This window comes from Rhinolophus hipposideros (assembly GCF_964194185.1).
Source record: "Rhinolophus hipposideros genome assembly, chromosome: 25".
Lineage (NCBI taxonomy): Eukaryota > Metazoa > Chordata > Mammalia > Chiroptera > Rhinolophidae > Rhinolophus > Rhinolophus hipposideros.
Window position 1 is genome coordinate 25,586,487 of NC_138071.1, and position 24,851 is coordinate 25,611,337.

General features: G+C 39.9%; 1 protein-coding gene across 1 annotated transcript in view; it reads left to right on the top strand.

Annotated features, from left to right (window-relative positions):
* The window catches only part of CNTNAP2 (contactin associated protein 2), a 1,518,236-nt gene that overhangs the window by 1,224,501 nt on the left and 268,884 nt on the right, over window positions 1-24,851 (top strand). Inside the window, exon 15 of the mRNA XM_081038748.1 lies at window positions 19,951-20,078. Coding sequence (XP_080894874.1) covers window positions 19,951-20,078 — 128 coding nt within the window. The remainder of the gene's footprint in view (window positions 1-19,950; window positions 20,079-24,851) is intronic.

Here is a 24,851-nt window from a genome sequence, read left to right on the forward strand (position 1 = left end):
TAGAAATTAAAGCTGATATGTTTTGGGACCGGCCCAGTGGCTCAGGCGGTTGGAGCTCCGTGCTCCTAACTCCGAAGGCTGCCTGTTCGATTCCCACATGGGCCAGTGGGCTCTCAACCACAAGGTTGCCGGTTCGACTCCCGCAAGGGATGGTGGGCTGTGCCCCCTGCAACTAGCAACGGCAACTGGACCTGAAGCTGAGCTGCGGCCTCCACAACTAAAATTGAAAGGACTACAACTTGACTTGGAAAAAAAAAAAAAAAGTCCTGGAAGTACACACTGTTCCCCAATAAAGTCCTGCTCCCCTTTAAAAAAAAAAAAAGCTGATATGTTTTAAAATATTTATTTATTTTTTAAAAAGTTTTAAAAACCCCTACCTGTTAACATAACTTTTATGGAAAAAAAAAAAAACTGTACTTTTCCAAAGCAAGAAAAGATGAGTGAGAAGCATGGCATTTTTTCCCACAGTTTTGTCAATCTCTTTAACGTCTGGCTTAATGGAAGCATAGTCAATCTGTTGTAAACACATGCCGTATAGCCTCTCGAAAATTTCACTATACACTCTTGAGAGCATGAGAGTGAAAAAGGCAATTAACATCTTAGTATTGTTATGGAAGTAGTTTGGTCCAATAGTTGATGGACCTCTGGAAACATCTTCAGGAGCCCTACTGTGTTTCCCCAAAAATAAGACCTAGCCAGACCATCAGCTCTAATGCATCTTTTGGAGCAACAATTAATATAAGACCCTGTCTTATTTTAATATAAGACCCAGACTTATATAAGACTGGGACTGATAATATAATACAATATAATACAATATAATACAATATAATACAATATAATACAATATAATATAATAAATAGTATGATACGAGGTCTTATATTAATTTTTGCTCCAAAAGACACATTATAGCTGATGGATCAGCTAGGCGTTATTTTCGGGGAAATAGGGTAGTTGTCCCCAGGTCACATTGAGAGAATTTCTGCATTAGTGCTTTCTGTGATGTAACAGAGGGAACTGCTTTTATGGTACAGACTCAGTGGACAGACTGCAGCTTTCTGGCCTGCTGACTCCCTCCGCCATCATGCGATGTCCCATCCCCAGCCAAGTGGGGCAGAAATCCCACTTGTTTTAGGGGAAGATAATCCTGGGACCCATCAGCTGAGACACAGGTGAGAGAGCAGAGGAACCAAACACATATTTGACTTGAGCACAGCGAGTCCTGAAAGGACACTTGTGGTCAGGGGTACACATTTGACCTAAGAATCACTGACTGTAATCGAAGCATGGTTTGACATAGGAGCCATTCATAGTGAAATATCTTTCCCCAAGAAAGAATTCTGCAGCAGAATAACATCGTGGTTTACACATTGCAAATGTTGAAAACAATATAGAATTTATAACCCACTAAATTTGGCCTATTTAGCTACTTGCATTGCTCATATATACTAGTTCTTTCAACTATCTTAAAATAATACCTATATTTGAATAAATTCAATAAATATGCATTATTAAATTTGAATTTTATGATGTAAAATTTCGTTAGTTTTCGTGTTTTAAGAAGCACAAAATACACGGGTGAATATTGATGTGTATATTTTCCAACAGTGTTTTCCAAAGGGCTGTTGGAGTTTATCTCAAGGGGATTATTTCTTTGGCAGGGGGTAAGAATAGAAAAGCCCTCAGTGAGATAAGCAGCACACATCAGAGGGTCTATTTTCTTTTGAGGTGTGTTTAAATAACCAGAAAAAAATAAAAATTCTGGAAACATCCAAAAGAAAAGTTTACATCTCCTCTGATTTTTCCCAAACGTGGAGAGATTTGGCAGCAAAGAGACAAATGAAATCTTGCAATTAGTCTAAGAAGCTCATTAGCAGAGCCAAACTGTGCTCACTCCTCTGCCTTGCCCGAAGGCTGACATGCCCAAACTGGAACACATTCAGACATGCCTGCCTGTGATAAGCTGAATTGTGTCATCCCCTCATACGCAATTCCTATGTCGAAGCCCCCTGACGCCCAGTACCTCAGGCTGTGACTGTAGTGGGTTTAAAAGAGGTGATTAAGTTAAAATGAGCTCTTAGGGTGGGTCCTAATCCAGTATGACTGGGGTCGTTATAAGAAAAGGAGATTAGGATACAGACATGTGGATGTGTGGAGGAAAGACCATGTGAGGAGAAAGAAGGTGGCCGTCTGCAAACCAAGGAGAGAGGCCTCAGGGGGAACCCTAATTGCCGACACCTTTGATGTTGGACTTAAAGCCTCCAGAATTCTGAGAAATTGATTTTCTGTTGTTGAAGCCACCCAGCTTTGTTATGGCAGCCCTAGCAAACTAATACACTTCCTCAATAATCAGGCCCTAAAATGATCACAGGGCTCTCCCGTGAGATTTTAGTGTATCTTCTCTTTTTTTCATCTTTGTCAAAAATCAAATTACTTTTTAAAAATAGGTAACATTTACTTGTTTCAAGAACCAAAAAGTACACAAACATGTACAATGAAAGCTTCCACCCCTAATCTCCATCTGCCCCATACTATCTGTTATTAATTTATTGTTCAGAACCTCTTTATTATGATGTACATAACACACCTAGAAAAGTACCCAAGATCAAACATGCATAACTCAATGATTGATGCCAAGGAATTGCTCACGTAACCACCACGCAGATGAAAATACAAGATGGAGGGTCATCAACAGCCCAGAAGTATCCATCATGTTCCCTCCAAATCACTACAGCTCCCTTCTCCCCAAAATTATCCACTATCCTGACTTCTAACACCATAAATGTGCTTTGCAGGTTCCCGTATTTTGTATAAATGGAATCCTGCCTGGATTTTATGCCTGGATTGCTTTGGTTCAATATTTGTCAGAGTCATCCATACTGTACACAGCTGTAGTTCATTTCATTGTTGTAGTTTTCCATGGTATAAATATGCTACAATTTAAACTTGATTGACACTTGGACTGTTTCCAATTTTGAGCTGTTCAAATAATGCCATGAGCATTCTTGCTCAGATCTCTAAGTGCATATGAGCATAATTTTTGTTGGATCTGTCCTAAGAGTAGAGTTGCTGCATCAAAGACTATGTGAATCTTCCACTCTGGTAGAAAATGGCAGACTTTTTTAAAGCACTTTTTCAATGTACGTGTCTGCAAGAGTGACTTAAAGTTTGCCGTTCCATGTACTCACCAACAATGGGTAATGCCAATTTTTTAAAAATTGGCTATTCCGGTAGTTGTGCAATGGCATCTCATTGAGGTTTTCATTTTTATTTCCTTGGTGCTAGTGAAATTGAGCACCTTTTCATAGGTTTATGGGTCTTCTGGATTTCAAAAATGTGACAGTGATAGTCTCTTTGTTATTTTTCCAATGGTATGGCTGTCATTCTTCTCATTAATCAGTAGGAATTGTTTATGTATATTCTATGCCCTTTTTCAGTTACATGTATTGCAACTTTCTTCTCTCACTTGATGGCTTGTCTTTTTACTTTTCTAATGGTATCTGTGCTTGCTTCAGCAGCACATACGTTCAGCAGCACATCTTGTAATAGTGTCTTGTAATTCTTAATTTTAATAGAGCCCTAGATCTCTTCATTGTACTTAGTATCTGTCTTAGTTCATTTGTCCTGCTCTAACAGAATACCATCAACTGGGTGGCTGATCAACAGCAGAAATTTATTTTTCACAGTTCTGGAGGCCGAGAATTGCAAGATCAAGTCACCGGCAGATTTGATGTCTGATAAGGAGCCACTTATGGTTTATAGATAACCGTCTTTTTGCGGTGTCCTCACATGACAGGAGAGGCCAGGGAGTCCCGTAGGTGAGGGCACTAATCCCATTCGTGAGGGCTCCATCCTCATGACCTCACTCCTTGCAAGGATCCCACTTTCTTATACCATCACACTGGAGGTTAGGATTTAAACAGATGAATTTGGGAGGAACACAAACTTTCACTCTATAGCAGTATCTTTTATGTCTAATTTAAGAAGTTTTTTTCCTACCTGAAAATCATGAAGATATTCTCCTATATTATCTCCTATGAGTGTTATTTTGTCTTTCATTTTATAGTTACATTTCGCCTGGAATTGTTTTCTGTCTATGGTATAAAACAGGAGTCAAACCTTTCTTTTCCCTCATTTCCTAGCACTGTTTATTGACAGGTCTTCCCTTTTCCCAATACATTTTAATGCCATCTGTACCATAGAATCAAGGGTCCATAAATGCATGGGTCTGTTTCTGGGATCTATTTTATATGGTATCCCATCATTCTAAAATTTTTCTCTCCCTGGAACAATACTACTAATTGCTTTAGCTTTTTCCAGCCTTACTATCCAGTGGAATTAGTCATCTTACCATGTCCGTCTTCCAGTATGTCTGTAGATTTGTATACCAGTTTAGACAGGTAATGGTTTCATTAAAAGACAAAAGGCTATTTATCCTTGTCTATAGAAAAATGATTTAATATAATAGAGTACATTTCTCTGGCTCCATCTGAATTAGCAATCTTGGAAACTTAACCCGCACTCAGATTCTACTCAGCCATTTCAAAGTTCCCAGAAGGTGGCTCAGGTGTGACTGAAAGCACAGGTTTCGCACAAGCATTGCAGCATTGGCCAATGGCCTTCTCTCCTGGTCTACCTGCTGCTGGGCTGTCTCCGGTACTTTCCTCAGTCAGCTGTAGGGTGGCCAGTGCTCAGGCCACTGGGTTTGGTTCAGGCATCTACCATTGCTTCAAGTGAAGAAAGTCACCTATATCGGGGTTTTATTGCATCCTTTTTAGCAGTAACTTGAAACCATTTAAGGTCATCTCATTCTATTCAAAATCACTCCTTTTTCCCAAGCCTGGTCCTCTATCTAGGACCGTGCTTTAGCCCTTAGCTCTCTTCTTCCTTTGGCTAAGAAGACCGTTGACTGCTTCTTACCAATACCGCCTTGACAAGCCACCCCTTGGCCATCATTCCCACAAGCAGCATAACTATTAGAAGCACGGTGTGATTGCAGTGTAAGGCTCTTACATTGGGAGTCTACAGGACACCACAATGTAGTGTTCCAGTGTGCACGAGGCCAGAGGAATGCCAGTTTATTGAGGGCGGGGCGAGGCGGGCGAATTGCCCAGATGCACCCATCAGCATCTGTAACTGATGACTGGGTAGGGCAAGGAGCTTTATGCCACCACCAGCAAAACGTAAAGTAGCAAAAAGCAAAGAAACCCAATGTAGAGCAATAGGGTTAACCAGTGAGGTGGGCCTGCCTCCTAGTACTGCTGTTATGAAAGGACCAGCTAGTTTTGAGTCAAACACATATCTAAATGTGGATTGTAGGAAATTAGCCTGTCAAATGAGAATATTCCAGACGAGGCAAAGGGCGATTGTATAATAATGATGCTAATACTCAGTGTTTGACTAGCATTAACTGGAATATCATTCCATATCCCAAGTAAGTTAAAAACAGGATGAGCCCAACATCCTGAGGTCAGAGAAGAGGAGGCAATGGAAGGTCAGGCTCTCCCGTGTGGCACCCAGGGACTCTGGCGCTCTCTCTCTCTCTCTCTGTCTCTCTCTGTCTCTCTCTCTCTCTGTCTCTCTGTCTCTCTGTCTCTCTCTCTCTCTCTCTCTCTCTCTCTCTCTCTCTCTCTCTCTCTCTCTCTCTCTCTCCTTTTCTTCCTCCCTCTATCCCTCCCCCTCTCCCTCTCTCTCTGCCAAAGATGTTGTATGTCCAAGTGCCTTAGGCTCTTTCTTGTTTTTGAAGCCCTATAAATAAGGCTTTTTCCTTCTTTCCTGTAATTTATGGTTGTAAGCATGTGCCTACATGCAGGTAATTCTTGAGTGCAACAAAAAACATAGTTGGGGGTTTAATGAATGACACAAATTATATGCAGGGAAGTAACTGCACATAGAGTACAGGAGTCCACTGCACCCCCTTTTTGTAAAAAGCCACCTGAATCACGTATGTTTTGATTCTGTACACTTCTATCTCCTTCTCAAACCTCACCTATTTTATACCAGAGATCTTCTACCTGGCTCCTGAGAAGACTGTATTTTCCTTCTAGCAATTAATCTATATTCCCTGTACTGAACTTCTCTCTGCTGCCTTTCTTAACATTTTGTCTCTTTTTATCCTTAGAATGTACTGACATGAAAAGATCCATTTCTCTTTCTCTCTTTCTTCTGCCTCCTTCTAAATGGTTGTGCTTCCTTTTGATTTCTTTTACTTTCTAGTCCGAGGGTATTTGATATTTCCTGGCGAAGTCAGAGAGGTACCTCTTGTACGCCCATTTGAAACGAGCTCGTTGGTCATTTAACAGGTCACACAGAGCATCAATGCACAAATGATGAAAAGATACACCTGGAATAGGGAGTTCTCCATCCCACGCTGCAGGTTTACATCTTACGCATGGGAATCCATGAACTACGCCTTGTCCACCTTCTCAGAGGGTCACTGTATCCAGCAATAGTATTATTGGTAATGCCTCCTACAGTATCCCAAGAAAAAAACATGAAATAAAGGGAAGAAATTCTCTTATCGGGTAACATTAAAACACTTTCTTTCATATGCACTTACTTTAACTGGCTTGAACAAATTAGTTATTCCCAGTGGATTATTCTCATTGGTAACTCTGTAATAAAGGATTCAAGATATTGTACACTTTAGTCACTGGCATTATAATTTTTATTTCAGTATCTCAATATTCAAATATTCATTATCTACTTATAATTAAAATGCATAATTCCCTTAGGAATGCTTATAACTATTTAAATGAATCTGGACTTAATTAAAGGAATTAAATTAGAAGATTAAAATTATGCAAAGGGTGTAAACTTTATTCTTAAAGAACTGTAGAAATGGAATACTAAGAATGAAAAAGTAGAGAAAGGCAATGGAAATTTAGTAAAAAGAAACAGAAACGAAACAGATCCCTGATGTGCTGTGGTAGAGGAGTATTGTATTAATTTAATTATTCCATTTAGGAAAAAATCAGCAAGACATGACTAGCCTAGTAAGTCATAGGTTCCTTGAAGATTGGAGCTAGGACTGATTCACTTTTGCGTTCCCCACCAGACCAACGGCAGAGCCGGGAACCCCGTTGACTCTCGGTTAATATTTGTTGAATAAATAAGGAAACAAATTCTGTCTGACAGTTTTAACAAGTAAGTTCACGAGTCCTTTTTCAAATGAGCTCATAGATACAATCTTTAAAGAAATTCGTACCTGGATCTAGTTAGAATGTGTGCGCTTGCGTCATAATGCTAGCACCTTCTACGCGGTCGGTAGGCATGAAGGTTGAGGCTGGTGAATCTGAACAGGAGGCAGGCAGCCTTACAGGAGGAGTTGGAGAGAAGTTGTCCTTCTCTTTTTTAAACTCTTTCCTACTACAAAGATCATGCCTCATTACCTGGGAGAAAGCAGGAGCCTGAAACAGACTTAGCCTTCTTTATACATGTTGTGTTTTTGTTCTAGTCATACTAAGTGTTAAACAGGAAATGATGAGAGCCATTTGTTGGACAGGGCTGTAAAGGGAAGTGATAATGATGATTTTAATTGTGAACATTACATTGACCCGTATGAAACTGCCATTTGTGAGTGTCAAACACAATAGAACATTGGCAATTTCACGTGATTTAGCCTAATATTTATTGAATGCTTACTTAATGTGATAAGCACAGTGCTGATTGACAGTCAGCAGACTCATTTCAATGTCACCCCCCAAAATTTTTGACAGACGTGGAATTGAGACTTAGATTCGTTAACTCAGCCAATGGGGAAGGAGGACATAGAAATTGGACACAATGGGACACAAAACCCTCTTGTCTTAAATAGAATACCATCCTGCCCAGGAAAAGTATGGATGTTATACTGATGTTCTTGAGGCTTGCCTTCTGATCACTTCCTTATGTCAATAAAAATGTGACAGTAAAATGTACTATGGTAATCCACAATGCAAAGTGCTTTTGGAAAGGTGAGATGTACTTACAATACACAGATGATTGCCACTGCAATGTAAAGGTCAAGTCCTGTGGCTACAAAAATGAGTAAGCCATCATCTTTTTAAGGAGGTTGCATTGAAGTAGGGACAGATAATCCTAAAACCTACTGTGTCACCAGAGTTATATTTCTATTTGGCCACATGCTCCAATCCAAAAATGAGGCTACCCAGTAGGAATGTACTATGGAAACAAAGAGATAAATATTAAAACCAGGCAAGTCCCAGAAAATTCTTAACCTATGTCAGCCATCACTATATTAGCCATCTAAATAAATTGCTCTGAAAACCCAGAGGAAGAGTAATAATGCATTTTGGAAATGTCAGGGAACCTTTCGCAGAAGAAGTGACAACTGCACAAGGCCTTAAGAATGAGTGGATGGCAATAGGGAAAACAAGAAGGACATTCCAGAAAAGGGAACGACATGTGCAGAGGAAGTCTGAAAGTAAAACAAGTCAAAAAGTAAAGGGTTCGTGTGGCAAGGAGGTGAGGAGTGGATACTACATTATATCCTATATGCCTGGAACCCCAGAGCACATGGAATGTTGGGAGATTGGGGCTTACGTTGTGAATGGACCAATGCTCAAAAAGCAATGATAAGCCACCAATGCTTTTTCCCTCTTGAGCTATAGTTTTCATAGAAAAAAAGTGTGAAGTAAAGCATACGAATCGTAACTGTACAGCTCAATCCTTTGTACGTGTTGTTATACCCATGAAATCATTACCCAGATCAAGATGGCGAGTATGATCAGCTCCCTAACTGCCTCGTACCCCCTCCTGGACAGTCCCCCCAAAGGTACTACTATTCTGACTTCTCTTACCTTATTTTTGCCTGTTCTTGACCACCATTTAAATGGAATCATTCAGAATGTCTTCTTTTATGTCTGACTTTTTCTTCAGGGTTGTACTTTGAGATTCACTATGCTTTTGTGTATAGCTCTGGTTCGTTTTTATTTCATTGCTGTATGTTATTCTGTTAAAGGAATACATCACAATTTATATCTCGTTTTCCTGTTGATGAACATCTGGGTTGAGTAGCTTCTCATTTTTTCCCCCCAAGGAAGAAAAACTGATTTGATGGGTTGCATTGTAGAAGTTCACGAGTTGTTCTGCCCTGGTTAAGACACGCACTGGCTTTGTGTGGTGGGAACAAGTATGCAAATACAAACGTGGCATCTTTAATGAAGATACTAAATACTCACCAATGTGCTCTACTTTTCTGTCTCTTCATCTCTTCTATTAAGCCCTGGAAGTGATTCACCATTAAAATTGCTGCACTGGAGAAACCATAGAATGTCAAAAACACGTTTCACAGACTAGTGCAATGCAGACTGTCATTTCTCGAGCTATTAATATGTGTGCTGGGGGAAAAAATCCCTTTTCTCGGATGCTGGGTTTAACGAAGTTCGACATGTTTTGCTCAGTGTAGGAATTCTCTTAGTCTTTATTATACTAATTGATATTTTGGGTCTCCAAGGGTGAAATATAGACTATATGCAACATTTCCCACACTTGGGAGACCAAATATTTTTTTTTTTCCTCTCAGAAAATGTATTACCATCTCCCAGAACTACCACTTCCCAAAACTCAGCATAAAAATATATATATAGCTGTCTGGACTTAATTGTCCTCCCTCCAAATTCATGTGAAAACCTCAACCCACAATGTGACTGCATTAGGAGATAAGGCCATCGGGAGGTAAGGAAGGCTGAGTCAGGTTGGAAGGATGGAGTCCTAGTCCTACAGGACTGGTGTCTTTATAAGAAGAGAAAGAGACACCAGTGCTGTGTGTGTGTGTGTGTGTGTGTGTGTGTGTGTGTGTGTGTGTACAGAAGAAAGGCCACGTGCAACGTGGTGAGAATGTGGCCGTCTGCAGCCAGGGAGAGAGTCCTCCCCAGACAGCACTCCCAGCTCTTCACCTTGGCTTTCCACCCTCCAGTACTGTGACAAGTAAATGCCTGTTGTTTAAGCCACCCGATTGTGGTGTCTTGTGACGGCAGCCCAAGCAAACGGCAACAGCCTCTAAGTGAAGTTAGACTCAGTCTTCAAGATTTTGTGCACTTTGAGGAAATAAAATGACCAAATTCTCCCCCAGTTTGTTGGCATGACTTTCCTTTTCCATTTTCAGATAATTTACGTACTGGACACTGCCCTATCAGAACAACGTGGCAGTTTCCCCTTCTGGATCCTCACAAAAGCAAAATGAATCCGCAAAAGCAAGACACTTGTGTGCTTTATTCTCTCCATAAAACGCCCACTCACTGAAGTTTCGCATTGTTCAGGATTTGCATAGCCCACAAGTCCAGGCCCCGCACCCCTTTCTCTGATGGTATTTGTTATCCCTCAATTAACAGTGATGGATTTCATTGCCTTTCTATTGAGGGGAGGATTTATATGCCCTTTTAATTTGTGTAAGTTGTATCATAAATGGTTCACCCCCTAAATTACAAAGTAAACTTGCCCACAAAGATGACCTTGTTTATTAAAATCTAATTAACTGAAGTTTTAGAAGGTCCCCAAGAGGGTTACTGAATGTCTGTTTTTCTCTAAACCCAGTAAGCATCAAAGACCCAGCTGGATAGAGTTAACCATAAAGCTCGAACCTCACTGTGAAATTGTCTAGTTAGTTATTTCCGTCATTTTCTCCAAGAACGCAAGCCCAAGAATCTTTTCCCAAAATATGTTGGCTGTCATACTGCAGCGAGGTCAGGTGTGCCCTACGTGATTAGTTATGAGGTGAAGGAAGAGATCCAGATGCTCTTTGTTCACTGGATGTGAAATTAGAGGATGCTTGTGTGTATCCCCCAGCAGACGTCCTAGGTCGGGTGTCCTAATTATACGCCCCTGTAAGTTATACTCTGGACAGTTATGCTGACTGTATGGGTATGTAAGGCTTTCATGAGTTTTGCTTCTGAGCTCGAAAAACATTGTTGGCAAATTGGGGACGTATATGATAAAACATAATTAATTGATTCAGCTCTCATTCTAGAAACAAAATCTCCTAATGCTGCAAACTCCTGTAGCTTGTATTCTATCGCTTCTTCATTTCTCAGTTCTTATTTCAACTTCAGAACAAGAGTTTAGGGCTGGTCTCTAAATTTCTCTCTCGTTTCCCCTTTGATTATCAATTAGTGAAAATTTTCATTACTTTAGTGAAAGTCTGTCAGATATGTCCACCAATGATGTTCCTAGTGATATACCTGACATGCACTCTTTAATTTTTTTTAATACAGACATTTTTGCAATATTTTGAATATAATTGACCACTTTTTTTTTCCTCCCTGAAGCTCTCGATTCCCTGGGCTTACACATCATTCTGTTGGCTTCCTCCCAAATTTTAGATCATTTGTTTTCAATTTCCTGGGGTCATCCTTCTTCCTTCAAGCCCGAAACTGATAGCAGTCATAAGCCTTTTTCCATGGCTGCCTTCTAACTCACATTAGTCTCAGTTACTGAGAGAGATTTTGGAGTCTTATGTTTATTTGGACGATCTCATCCTAAAGAGTAAGTGCTTTTCATTATTATAGCTGAGACCTTTTCCACATGTTTACATCCCACAGTATCGTCGAGATATTGATAATATAAAAACAAATATTGATCATTTTAAGGGCCATACGGAGTTCAGAAATGGGTAAAGGAAACCACTTTTACCATTGAACAAGTGTTTTGCGTCCACTAGGGGAAGAAAATGACCTGCTGAGGTGAAGCGGGAATGACAAAGTGTGTCAAAGATGATGTGATTTTGTAGAGAAAAGATGATGGCAGTAATCAATATGAAAATAATTTCTGCGGATTTGTGTTACTTGGAGAGGGCTTGGGAAATGGCAATGGGAAGAAAAAGCAATGCTTTTCAGTTAAGAGTCATTGAAAAATAGCACCTTTTAGAATGGTCAAATCCATAAAATAAAAATTGAAGGCATGTTGAACTTAGTTCTGAGGCCAAATTCATCAGAACTAATGTTATTTTGGGTGGGCCAGTCTATTTAAGGAAAAATTTAGGAAGTAAAGAGTCAATTATTGTCTTGCACGATTGTGAAGATTTGTGGGGACAGTTAGGAGTGCTTTACACAGAGATTAAATTAGATGAAAATGTGATTTTATAAAAATTGTCTGGGTTTAGGATTTTTTTCATATCCAAGGAAAGGATCATACATTAGGTTGCCTCTTTTGTCTTGGATTTTCAGCACTGGTTCCAAGGCCGTGAACTAGATTAAGGGTCATGTTCTACCCCCACATTCTAAAACCAAGTTATCTATCTCAGGTGACAAAATTCCTGGAGAAGTCTAAGAGACCAGTGGAAAAGATTAATTTGCAGAGTTGTCCGCATATTCTGTCTGCTTCCGTCCATCGCCACCATTGTAAGAGTGGGAAACAGAAACTTCAGAGGAATGAATCCGAGAGCTTAAGTCATGACTGCTGGAGTTAGCATAGGATTGACTCACACCAGCCTGGAGCGTCCCTGCCCAGCTTCACGTAAAGGGATGGTGTGTGTTAATGGCCTCCCCTTTCAGAGTTCCATAGGGCAAGAATGCATTGCATGTCCTGTGGGCCAGAGGTACAGCCTGTGGAATAAAGCCAGCCATGCACAACCTTGAAAGGAACCCATCCAAAGAGAACCATAATCTATATGCCAAAGAGGCATATTTGGGAGTTATATTTTCTGATACCCTTCAGAGCCAAAGCATACCTATGTAAGAAAAACAATGGACCAAGTAAACTTAGCAACTGCTTTTACATAGGGGCAGAGTTGAATCCGGACTACAGTCTTTATGATCTAATTCTTGTGCCCTTTCCACTATATTAATTATAGATAAGGCTAGTAATTGAATACTACTTTCTAAACAAAAAAAATAAAACCTCCATTATACAAAGGGAATAATAAAAGTGTCTCAAGAGCCTTCAAGCCTCTCTAATTATAAGAAAGGTTTTCTTACTCATCCCTTACCATTGGTAGTGATGAGTACATACTGACTACTATTTTAGGATTGTGCCTAGTTACATTCTATGTTTATTCATGTATTTATTCAATCATGAAACATATGGAGTAAGCCACTTTTAGGTGCCTACTAGTATCTGCTTTAAAGGTTGCATGAGACAATATATCTGACCCCAGGGAACTTGCATTCCAGAAAGAAAATCAAAGAACATTTTGCATAGAATCCTGAAATGGTTACAAGGGCTTTCTAAGAGATTCTAAACTGAGCAGATAATTATGTTGCATTTATAAAAGTCCTAAGCTATTCCCACTGAAAAGGAGTAATTGAATCTGTAATTACTTTCATTCCATAGGGGACATAGACATGGATTCTAAAGATCTAATTGTAATGGTTGTTTTCTTAATTACTCTAATTGCTTTGTAGCGAACACTACCTTACATCCATTGAGGAAAGCTCAATAGTCAATGGTGACTGAGGACACCATCAGAAGTATTCTACAACTTCTCCTCTATTGTGCCTCACACAGTTTTGCTGTTGATTTCAGCTTCTGGTGGTACATCCTGGCTGAGATAGCCCCTGTGTGGGCTGTGCACAAGGACATTGACTTCTGATCATGATTTTTGTGAATGAGGAACTGGTCAACCTGTTCTATGGTGATAGAGGGCTGGCCTTGTAAGAACTTGTAGTCACCTCCCAGCTGTCACTTCAGTGATGCCAGGAACATTCCTCCCTCTCCCCAATCCATCCTCCACCATTCATAGAGACCTGGTTTCCAAGAGTAGCTCTTTGTCTCATTAAGGCCTTGCTTGTACTAAAAATGAATGGGGGGGGAAATGTCACATTATTCTTTGAAAGTTGGTTTAAATAGGGGCCAGGACAGAAGAAGAATGAGAGCATTAATTTCCTGTTAAGGGGAAGGCAGTGGGGTGCATCTCCAGGCAGAGAAGATGTAGAAAGGTGAAGTTGATGGCCAAAAAAAAAGACAAAAATTCTCATTTACTTAAAAAAAAAAAATGTTTCAAATAGAACTAGCCTTGACTTGAGTTTATAGGCGTCCTGCCTTTTTTATATACATGAGGTATGAACTAGTGAAGAATTCAGTAGTATTTGGTATTATACCCTGGAAAAGCATCTGATTCCTGGGTGGAGTCTGTCTCACTTTATGTAATGGATATATTCCTGAATAATTATTTGGGAATCAAAATCTGTTGGGTTCAACTGTATATCCCTATTTCCTGTACCAACAAAGTTACAAGGAACAAATGAGATCATCCATAAGAAAGCACTATGAGTATTTTAAAACTCTATACAACTGTAAATTAATATGCTTTTTGATTTAAGAGATACAAAGAATAAGAACAATGCAAAGATCCTTTAATTAAAATAACTACTAATGCATCTAACATCTTTAGTGGAAGTGACTAGCAGAATAATAACTTTCCAGGAAAATTTTGGTAGGTTTTTATTTTTTGACCTACGTTTTCAATTTACTATGGGAAAAGTATAGTGTGTCTGGGAATGGCTATTAGGCAGAAAGGATCAAGAGAAAAGATACAAAGACAGACAGATAATGTGAACATATTGTTTAAACCAAAAATCACACCAAAGATTCCAAAAGGTTTACAAGCAGTGCTTGAGATGAAGCCTTGATGCTAAAAATTATTGGCATTTTCAGGATATTACAATTGTACATGGTGACAGTTGGACAGAACTTTATTATTTGGCTGTCCTGGAAAACCAAGGGTGATTGGCCTTCGATGAGTGAGATGGTTCCTGTTTCAAGATAGTTTGGGAAGATGAGAGGTATAGCAGGTTGGGGTAAAGGGTACAAATTCTGAATAAAGAATGAGGATGGGACTGGAACATAGGGGAAACTGGTGGAATGTTCTGTGCCATTTTCAAATCTTGACTCATGTTAAAGCATTTTTGTCGAGGTCAAGGGTGAGGAAACGGACTGAATGCGGGTATTCTGGGAAGGGTGTCTGAGACCGTATACAGAAAGCAAGGTCAATGGAATATGTAAACATGGATAGAAACTTGAAAGCCAAGGTAAAACCCCTTTACAAAGTCAGTCAAGATTTTGTAGTCACAGGTAGAAGACTCTGAAGCAAGAAAATATACTTCATAATTCCTTATACCAGTATTTCCAATTAAGAGGTGTGTGAAGGAAATGTCTTTCTCCATTGCCAATTGGTAGTCACACCTATCTGCAGTTCTTTTTTTAATTACTTTATCAAAGTATAATTAACATGACATTCACCCATTTTACGTGTCCAATTCAAGGATTTTTATTAAATTCGCCGAGCTATACAACAAATTACCACAATCCAGGTTTACCCTTATACAGTTTCTGTTTACCATTCATCTTTGTTCCCATCCGCAGCCCCAGGCAACCACTAATCTACTTTCTGTCTCTGTAGGTTTGCCTTTTCTGAACATTTCATAAAAACAGAATTATAGACTAGATGGTCTTCTGTGTCTGAGTTTTGTCACTTAGCTTAATGTTTTTGAGGTTTACTTGTGTTGCATTTTGTATCCATATTTTATTTCTTTTATTGCTCAGTAATGCTCCTTCGTGTGGATGTACTACACTTTGTTTACCCACTCGCTACCTAACGGACACTGGGTTGTTTCCACTTTAGAGCTATTATGAATAAAGGTGTTGTGAACATGTACCTAAAAGTCTTTTGTGGACTTAGGCTTTCATTTCTCTTGAGTATCCAGGAATGGAATGATTGGGTCACATGATAAATCTGTGTTTAACTTTTAAGAAACTGCCAGGCTATTTTCGAAAGTGAACTTTTCAGCCGCACCAGGAATGTATATGATTCCAGGTTCCCCAAGCTTGTCAACATGTGTTATTTTTCTGTCTTTTTTATTATAACTGTTCTGGTAGGAGTACAGTAGCATCTCAGTATGTTTTCAGGTGCATGTCTCTAGGGACTAATAATATTAAGTATCCTCTCATGTGTGTATTTGTCATTTCTACCTCGCTTTCTGATGCCTCTATAGCTAAAAGTTTGACTTCCCAGATTCTTCCAGAAATTTTTAACTTAGGTGATGTTCTGATGGAAATGCATGAAAGCTCACTGACTATATATTTTTTTCTTTTCTTTTTTTTTTTTTTTTTTTTTTTTTAAGTAACCAGGTACCTCTAAAACCTTACAAGTGAGAAGTCATTCTTCTCTGTTAGAATTATAGAACAGACTTGTAGTGTGGTAACTCGCACAACATGTGGTAGAAAGGCAGGCTCACAATTGCAGAGGCTTGGGTGTTTATTTTTTCTTTATAGAGTTTTTGTTTTGTTTTGTTTTCTCTTTTTCACTGAACTAAGGGCAAGACTGAACTACCTGGTGGCTTGTTTGTTTCTCAGCAGGCTAAGAAAAGAAGGCAGGGGCAGAACAGCAGTGTGCTTCAGAATTCCTCAGGAAAATAGTACTGAGGCAAAATAACAGAAATGCCCCGTTAGAGAAACAAAAGCCATAGAATCCACTTCAATAGCAATGCTGATAGAAGGATTATGTAGAAGTCAGTATTTAGGGCCTCTTTGAAATGGATGCTAACGTGCAAACCCACTAGCAGATGTAATTAGCTTATGCTAACATAAATAGTTACTGATTATCTTTCTAAATTAAATTGACCTCCGTCTGTAAAGATCAGAACTTTCAACAAAGGCTTGTTTTGCTTACTGTATAATTTTTCACACAGGTGCAAAGATGGACAGCTCACAGGTGTTTTGAAGGGCCCCTCTCCAGATCTCAGTTTCTTTTTTTTGCCCCCAGGCATCATTTTTTTAAAGTGGGTTGTCTTTTAGCATCACATCCAAAACTTTGTTCTAGCCCATCGGCTTTATCAATACCATGAATTTGTTTCCACAGCCAATTTGTTCCCAGGCCAGTCCACTGCTTTGTGAGTTTTCACACACAGTTGTCGGCTTTAAAATCTACCCAGCCCTATTTAGAGCTCTCATACTCTTGAATTGTTACTAAATTTTAAAAGGACACGATAAGTAAATTTGGGAAAATGTATATGGACTCTATATTGAATAATATTATTGTTTCAATCTTCAATTTCTTGGAAGGGAAAATGTTATTGTAGTTTTATGAAAGAATATTCTCATTCTTAGAGGCTACATAATAATGTATTTAATAATGAAATACTACGGTTTCCATGTTTCATGCAACTTACTTTAAATGTTACAGTAAAAATACTAACAAGCTGTGAATGTACATAGAGGATATACAAGTATTTTCGTACTTTTTCTCTAAGTTTGAATTTTTCTTTTGTTGTTAGTGGGGAAGTACTCCATCTGTCTAAAATGAAAACATTTTGGGGGGGAGGAATAAATAAAGCAAGACAACAGAACATCAAAAAAAAATGGCGGAGAAAGTATCTTTATCCCTTTTTCTCAGCTGATAATTATTTTTTTCCTGTTTTCTTGGTTTGGTTAGGAATATCTAAGTGTAAACTACTAGCTGAACTGCAACCTTCTATAAACTTTATTATTGAACTCGGTGGTTAATTTGGAGATGAGGCAGTTCTAGACCTTTGTTTTACTTAGTATGTAAATGAAGTAGGGGGTGCATATGAGTAAAACATTAGAAATATCTTTAAATTGACTACTTACGAATAAATAACCTCAACATTTTAGGAAGGTAAATTCATCTAAAAGGCATTTTTTCACCTCATCTATAAATGAGAATTAAAAGACAAAGGCTTTTAACTGGCATATGGGGGGGGTGGGGTTGTTTGTTTTCCTCTGCTTTGTTTCCCCCACCCCCTTTTTTAGTGGAAAATCCTAGATTGGGATCCAGATAATCTACATCTGAACCCACTCTCTACACTTATGAGATGGTGGCTTTGGTCAAGATGAATTCTCTGATTCTCATCCTTCTCACCAATAAAATGGAGACAGTGATCCCAATTCTTTCTGTAAGGAAGAATTGATTTCAGATTAGAGGCTAATATATAAGAAAGAGTCCAGTGTAAATAGGTACTCGATAAGGATATCCTGTTATTATTACTGTTTCACGAGTACGTGAATCAGAGTAGTGTTCTTCATATTTTTTTATCCTCACCTTATCATCAAAAGTTTTTCAAATACACACTTATAAATAAGTATGAAAATAATATATAGGTTCTAGTGAAGTAATATTTTATGTTCAATATAAGAAAGTCTTTTAAAATAATATTTTTAAAGTTGAAATTAATATTTTCTCTAAAATAGTGATAGAAATTAGTCATTTTTGCTCTAATTCTTTTAGTTACTGCAGTGTGATTGAATACACATTCTTTTATATCGTCTTGGATTATTAATTTGAATATCTGCCTCTGTTTTGTTCATTTGGATACTTGACTTTATTGACTGCCATAGTTACCACAGAAAAATGGTAACTAAAGATACACGTACGACATTGGATAAAAGTATGAAATTGAGTCCATCTGATGAATCATGATGTTAAGTTTTCAGCTTCATTGATCAATGATGTAAAAGGTTTTGATAAACTGTAGCTTGTAAATTTTTGTCATCTCTGATGTTAATCAGTTTTGTTTGCAAAATAATTGAATACCAGCCCTTTTGAATATTGACAAATGAGTCCGCTAGAAGGTCAGGGACACGTAGCTGCTCCTAACACAGAACATGGTAAATGCAGCCTTCTAGTTGGTTCCCCTCCAGCCCCTGCACTCTGTGCCAAGAGGTGCAAGGGGTGAATCTTTAACCTGATTATTGAACACTGTCTCTCATTCTTCTGTCCTCCAAAATCAGTTTTCTTTCCTGTGATCAGCCATATGTACAATTTAAAATTTGTTATTTATGCTTAGACTGAACAGTGGGGAAAAAACGTAAAAGGTAAATTTGGGGAATGACTTTACACTGGTTTGTGACTCCCACCCATCCAGCCTTAGGTAAGGGGACCCCTTCGTCTCAGCAGCATGAAAAGGGGATAAAGGGCCAGGGATTTCCTAGTAAGGTGATGTCCAGCTGTACATAACTCACCTGGGGTCCATCCCCAAGAACAACTCCTGGATGTCTGTGCTCCATCCTGGAATCAGAACTTTGCAGCTCGCGTGTCTTCTTCTTTTATGTGCAGTGGCGTAGGGTAGAATTAGGAGACCTGAAACAAGGTAAGTACAAATAGGAGAAGGAAGCTAGGAGAAGAGTCAGCTCCACTCCCCATTATAGAGAGAAATAGACAGTAAGCACCTGCTCTGTGTTGGAAACATCACTCAAACTCTTTCAGTTGTTAAAATAAACAAGAGAAATGAAGGAACAAAAATGTGTCCCTTATCTGAATGTCCCTTATTCAGAGAAGCCTCTGAAATGACTGCTTCAAAGCAATTAAGATGACAAAGGATTGTTATTTTATTTTTTTTTCTTCAACAGGGTTTTGTATTATATACCATGTTTCCTCAAAAATAAGACCGGGCCTTATATCAATTTTTGTTCCAAAAGACTCATTAGGGTGTATTTTCGGGGATGTCTTATTTTTTCATGTACAACAATCTGCATTTATTCAAATACAGTCATGTCATCTTCTTCTGGAACATCATCATAATGTACTGAATGCATCCATCCGGATGACAATTTTAACTGGGGCTTATTTTCTGGGTAGGTCTTATTTTCTGGGAAACACGGTATTATGTAAGAAATCAGGTTGACTTTGTTGAACTTTGGATTCCATTACAACAGCAAACTCTGCATGTGTGCTCAGTGTTTGGTGTTTTCTTCAAGCTGCACCGACGTCTCCTCTCAGCCTAACATAGCCTGCAGCGTGCTGGTTGTGATGTTCTGGAAATCAGGGTGTTGGTCCTGGTTTCCAGAAGGTGAGGATGTCCCAGTTGCTTCTGAGCAATGCGCTATGACACCACCTGGTGGAAGGGAGAAAACAACCCTTTAACTCTGTGTCTATTTAGTGAACTTCTGAACATGCATAGAATGTGGTCAATTCTTAGACAGCTTAAGCAGTTCTCAGAAGACACACGTTTCTGACTCAGCCCCCTGTTCTTTTTCCATCTCTCCCCATGATTCAGGAGGAAGGATGCCGGCTTCTTATCCTACAAAGATCACCTACCGGTGAACCAGGTGGTGGTTGGAGACACTGACCGGCAAGGCTCTGAAGCCAAACTGAGTGTGGGTCCCCTGCGCTGCCAAGGAGACAGTAAGTTTGCCCAGCAGCTGCGGCTTTTACTTTCTTATCAGTTTTAAATAATACTTCCCAGCAAATCAGAGGATGGCACCAAACAGATTGCTCTTCTCTAGCTTCATAACAAACGTCGTGCAACCCAAACAGCCAACTGGACAGCCAGACAGACCTTAGCACAGAGAAGAAGGCGACAGCCCAAAAGTCTCCAGTACAGGAGCCTAGATTTGGACATAAAACATGGACGTCCGTCTTCCTTGTCGTGTCTACCCATGTGTAACATGCTTGCCTGCCCAAGTTTATGGTGACATCTAAACAGCGATGCGAATAGCATAACCGCAACCCTCAGCGCTGTGATTCTGCCAGTGCTGCGGTTAATGCCATTAGCACGCTGTTTATACCATCGTAACCGAGCTGATGGTCATATAAACAGCAGTATGGTGGTTTCATGTATTGTTGTAAACCAGGATTACGGTCATATAAAGTTTGACATTATTGCTCTCAGATTTCATCATCAGAGCTTGCTAGTCCCTTGCACGCCAAAGATTGTTTCTGTGACTGTGTCTTGCTTTCAGGAGAGGAATTTGGGGCCGCTAGCTTGGCCTGTAGGAGAGCAGGGAGTCAGAGTGCTGATCCCACCTAATTAAGGGCAGCGTTAGGATTTTATGTTGTTTGGTACCCTTCCATGTGCTCTATGTGCTGTGAGAGGGGACGGCGTCAGGTTGCTATGGGCATTCTGCAGTGAGCGTCCTGGGTGGCGTGTCCCCTCTGCTTGTCTGTGCACGTGATTTGAGCATTCCCCCTGGAAGTTCTGCGCTATTGCGATTGTGTGCTAGGCCTCAGGAGACCTAGATTCTGTTCCCTGAATAACTAACTTGCCAGGAGACCTCAGGCAAACCCTCCGTGTCCTTGGTTACGGCAATGAGAATACCACCTGCGTCCCGACTCGTCCTGGGGAGCCCATAAAGATTTTAGTGGATCTGGGTTCCTCCAGCAAGGCATTCTGTGAGAAGCAACCTTGTCACCACTGCCATAAATCAAGGGAGAATTAGACCGACTCCATGTAATAAATGATCGCGTCCACTCCAAGAGGTGTCCTAAGGACCGTAAGGACGCATGCTTCACTGTTGACTACTTAGGAAACCGAGGCCGTCGGCGATTAAACAACATAGAGTCCCTGGCACAACAGAGAGATGGAGTTTGTGCTGGTTTTCTCTTCTTACGGAGAGAAAATGAAAACGTTGCCTTTCACATGGAAATTGGTCCAAAGAGCTTCATCATGCATTTATTAAACAGTAATACTTCATTTGTCTAGTCAGGCTTAGTAGGACTGTGCAATAAGAAATTTCGTTTCAATTGCTGAAGAAAAACATACTGATGTAGAAGACTAATAAATATGCATTTTTAAACAAAAATTTTGAGAGATGGCCTGGCGTGTCCCTCAAAATAGGCAGGTTCTCGTGTGTTGCCTAGTAAAAACTGGTTCCATTATGTCATAATTACATAATTAATATGTACAGATAAAGTAGTTCTCATTTACGAGTTCTAATTCTGAAGTTAGCTTTGAATTAGAGAAGGGATTGCCATTAAGCAATTGATGAACTCGATATAGTTAGAAAATCTGACTTCTGCAAACTTTTGTTACCCTTCTTGAACAAGGAGATTCCAGCTACATTAAATAGTAGATGAGGGAGGATAAGAACAGTTTATAGCTAATATTAACTTGTTTTATCTTACTGAATTAATCAGTCTCCAGGAAGAATTTATCATGTCTGCTATTTGTCTAGCACTTTACCAGGTACTCTGGCGGAACACGAAAAAGAAGTTCAAACCATGTTTTGAGACATACACATGAAAAACTGTTGGAAAACACAAAATGTTTTATAATTTTAGATTTTGCAATAGAAAATTATTGCAGGTGATGCTTAAGAAAGGAGTGATAGATAATATATTTCAGGCAGACTTTATATTTAAAAAGAGAAAGTAGGGAAAGTATGGTGGTCGGTGTTCATTTGCATTTCGTTCCCAAGGCTGTTTGTTCTCAGAGACATCTTTAGGGCCCCTTGATAAGACAAAGAGCTATGCCATTCATTGATACTGCATGATTCCAGGGTTTTTGTAGTGCTCAGCTTCAGAGAGATTCTTTTAGTCTGTATTTTATCTGATACTCATGAAAACAAAAGCACAGCCCATATTTAATTGCAATTATGTGGAATACTTTTGTGTCAGAGAGAGAGAGAGAGAGCGAGAGAGATCTTTTTTTGCAGGCAGCTGAGAATATTACACCTGAATTTCCAGGTAGCAGTCAGCAGTTTTGATGCCCACCTCCCCTTTAAGATTGTTCTAACATGGATACAGTAATGATAAAGTGTTCCATTCATGGCCCGTTCCAGTATTTACACAAGTATGATTTCCTTGGATATAGCCTCCATGCCCCACTCCGCTTCCACCCCCGTGAGGGGGGTCAGGTAAATATTAGCCTCTCTGTTTTACAAATGAACAAAATATTTCTTTTAAAATGTCATTTGCACAACAAATTCCTGTGTACCTTTGCAGCCTCTGGGAGGGTCCAGGAGGAAAGACAGAGAGAACATAAACTTCTCTTTCCACTCAAGATCAGGGTTGTTTCCCCAACTCCATTCTCTTCCGTGAGTTCACTGCTAATCAGATTGTTCTAAAAATACGTCATTTGGGTCTTATTCGACCACTCCCCCCACCCTCTCATGTCCATGTATCAATATAGCATGAATGTTGCAGCGATTAAAGTCCAATTTTTGTAATTTAAAAAGTGGCATAGCACTTTAATCCTGTTTTTATAGAGGTTAACTGAGTGTCATTTACTGCACAGCTACCGTTTAGAAAAACCAATCCATTGTTGAAAAATGTCCTTCTCTGTTTGAGGAGCTGAGTGATGACAGCCCCCGGAAGCTGTCTCTTGAATTAGGTTCCGGATCGCCCCCCATCTTAAAGATGAAGCAATTTGGGGGGCTCTGACCAACCGTTTCAGTGGTTTCAGTTGATTTCATCATGCCTGCTGAGTTTCATTTTTACTTTGATTCATCTAAACTCATAGACCCATATAATCAAAATCCTAAAGAAAATCAGTGAGTTCCACTCAGGTCTGCTCCATTTCCCAGGTAGCGCTATGAAATGCTTATTTTCTTTCCCCAAATACCTTCAAATGGAAACCTCCAATGTAAATGAAACTGGAAGTGTGACTGGTGATGGATGGTTAACTATGATAAAAAGTGCAGTAAAATTACAAATCCCCTTCTTAAGCCAAAGCTGAGGGTGAAAGACATAAAGATGGTGATAGCATTTTATCCAAGTGACCCCGGACATTTGTGTCCTCACCTAGGAAAAAACAAAAGAACTATCTAGAAGGATCAAAATCACTGATAGAGTAGAAATTGTTTTCAAATTTGATATAGTAGTACTTAGAGGGGTTTCTAAATTTAATGGAAGAAGTTCAAAAATAAAATATTTGTGGTTTTGGAGGTAGAAATCTTATTCAGACTATATCTATGGCGAATATCATTAATTCTAGAAATGAAGTATTTGATTGATAATTGCTCTGTTCTTGGCCATATGAGGTAAAGACGTCTCCTATCTCCCCTGGGGATACGGAGACTTTAAACAATTAATCAGAGGCAAGTTTGCTGCAGAGGCACGTGTTTCCAACACATCTGGATAGGAATGGCTCAGGGAACTGTGTCCCCCAAGGACTCAGAAGTCCTTGGCTGTCAAAGCAGACAGGCGGGGCGCTGGAGTAGGGCTGGAGCCTTAGGATGGAAATGCAGTTTCCTAGAGCTGCAGAGGTGACTCAGAGAGTCCCAGAGGAGGAAGTGAGGCAGACAGTACAGTCACCCTCAGCACAGACAAAGCTGAGGGTGAAAGAAATAAAGACGGTGACAGCATTTTATCCAAGTGACCCAGGACATTTGTTCTCAGGGAATATACTCTTATATAACAGAGAAATATAAAGGGTGTGCTATCTTTGCTGCAAGACTTGTATACACGAGGACCATAACCAGCCATTCCCTTAGCAGGAAGGCAAGGCACTGACTTACCTACACGGTGTTCCTGCACAGACAAGGTGTTTTGGGGAAGGGATGGGGGTTGTACATGAGTGTGGTCCCCACAGGATGTACCCAGAGGTACACACAGGCCACACCATCGCCCGAGCGTGTGTGTGAGCTGTGCTCAGTGTGTGAGCAGCTCAGTGAGCTGCTACCAGGTGAGTCTCCACAAGGCTGGAGGAGCGGCTGCTCACCTGAGCTCGGAAGTGATTCTGTGGAAACGAAGCCACTGCCTGGGCACCAGAGAAGGACAGGGAGCTGGCTTATCCCCTCGTTCTTTGCTATATCAGGCTTGGAATAGACAAGAAAGGGAAAGGGCCCAGGACGCAGGTGGTAAGCCGAGCCCTGTATGTTCGTTTCCTCTCTTGATTTTCCCAACATCATGCATGAGTGACATCTGTGACTCCCGTGTACCACTGAGAAAGTAGAACTAGGGTTTAGGTGGTTTGCCAGTTGGTGTCAGGGCCGGAAGGTCTGTGTGGTTTCAGGGCAAATCCAGAAATGGATAACATTTCGTCACTCTCAGTAATTATTTCCTCAGTAGGTGCTCCACATTCTTTTCCTTTCCCCGCGTCTTCCCACAAAATGCAGCTGCGTGTACTTGTCTCCAGTATAGCGCAAAGCAGGAACAAAGAAGTACGTCCTAACGATGGAAGTCTTAGGGCTCAAACAGTGCAGACCTCTCACTTTATCGACACGGAAATTGGGGTCT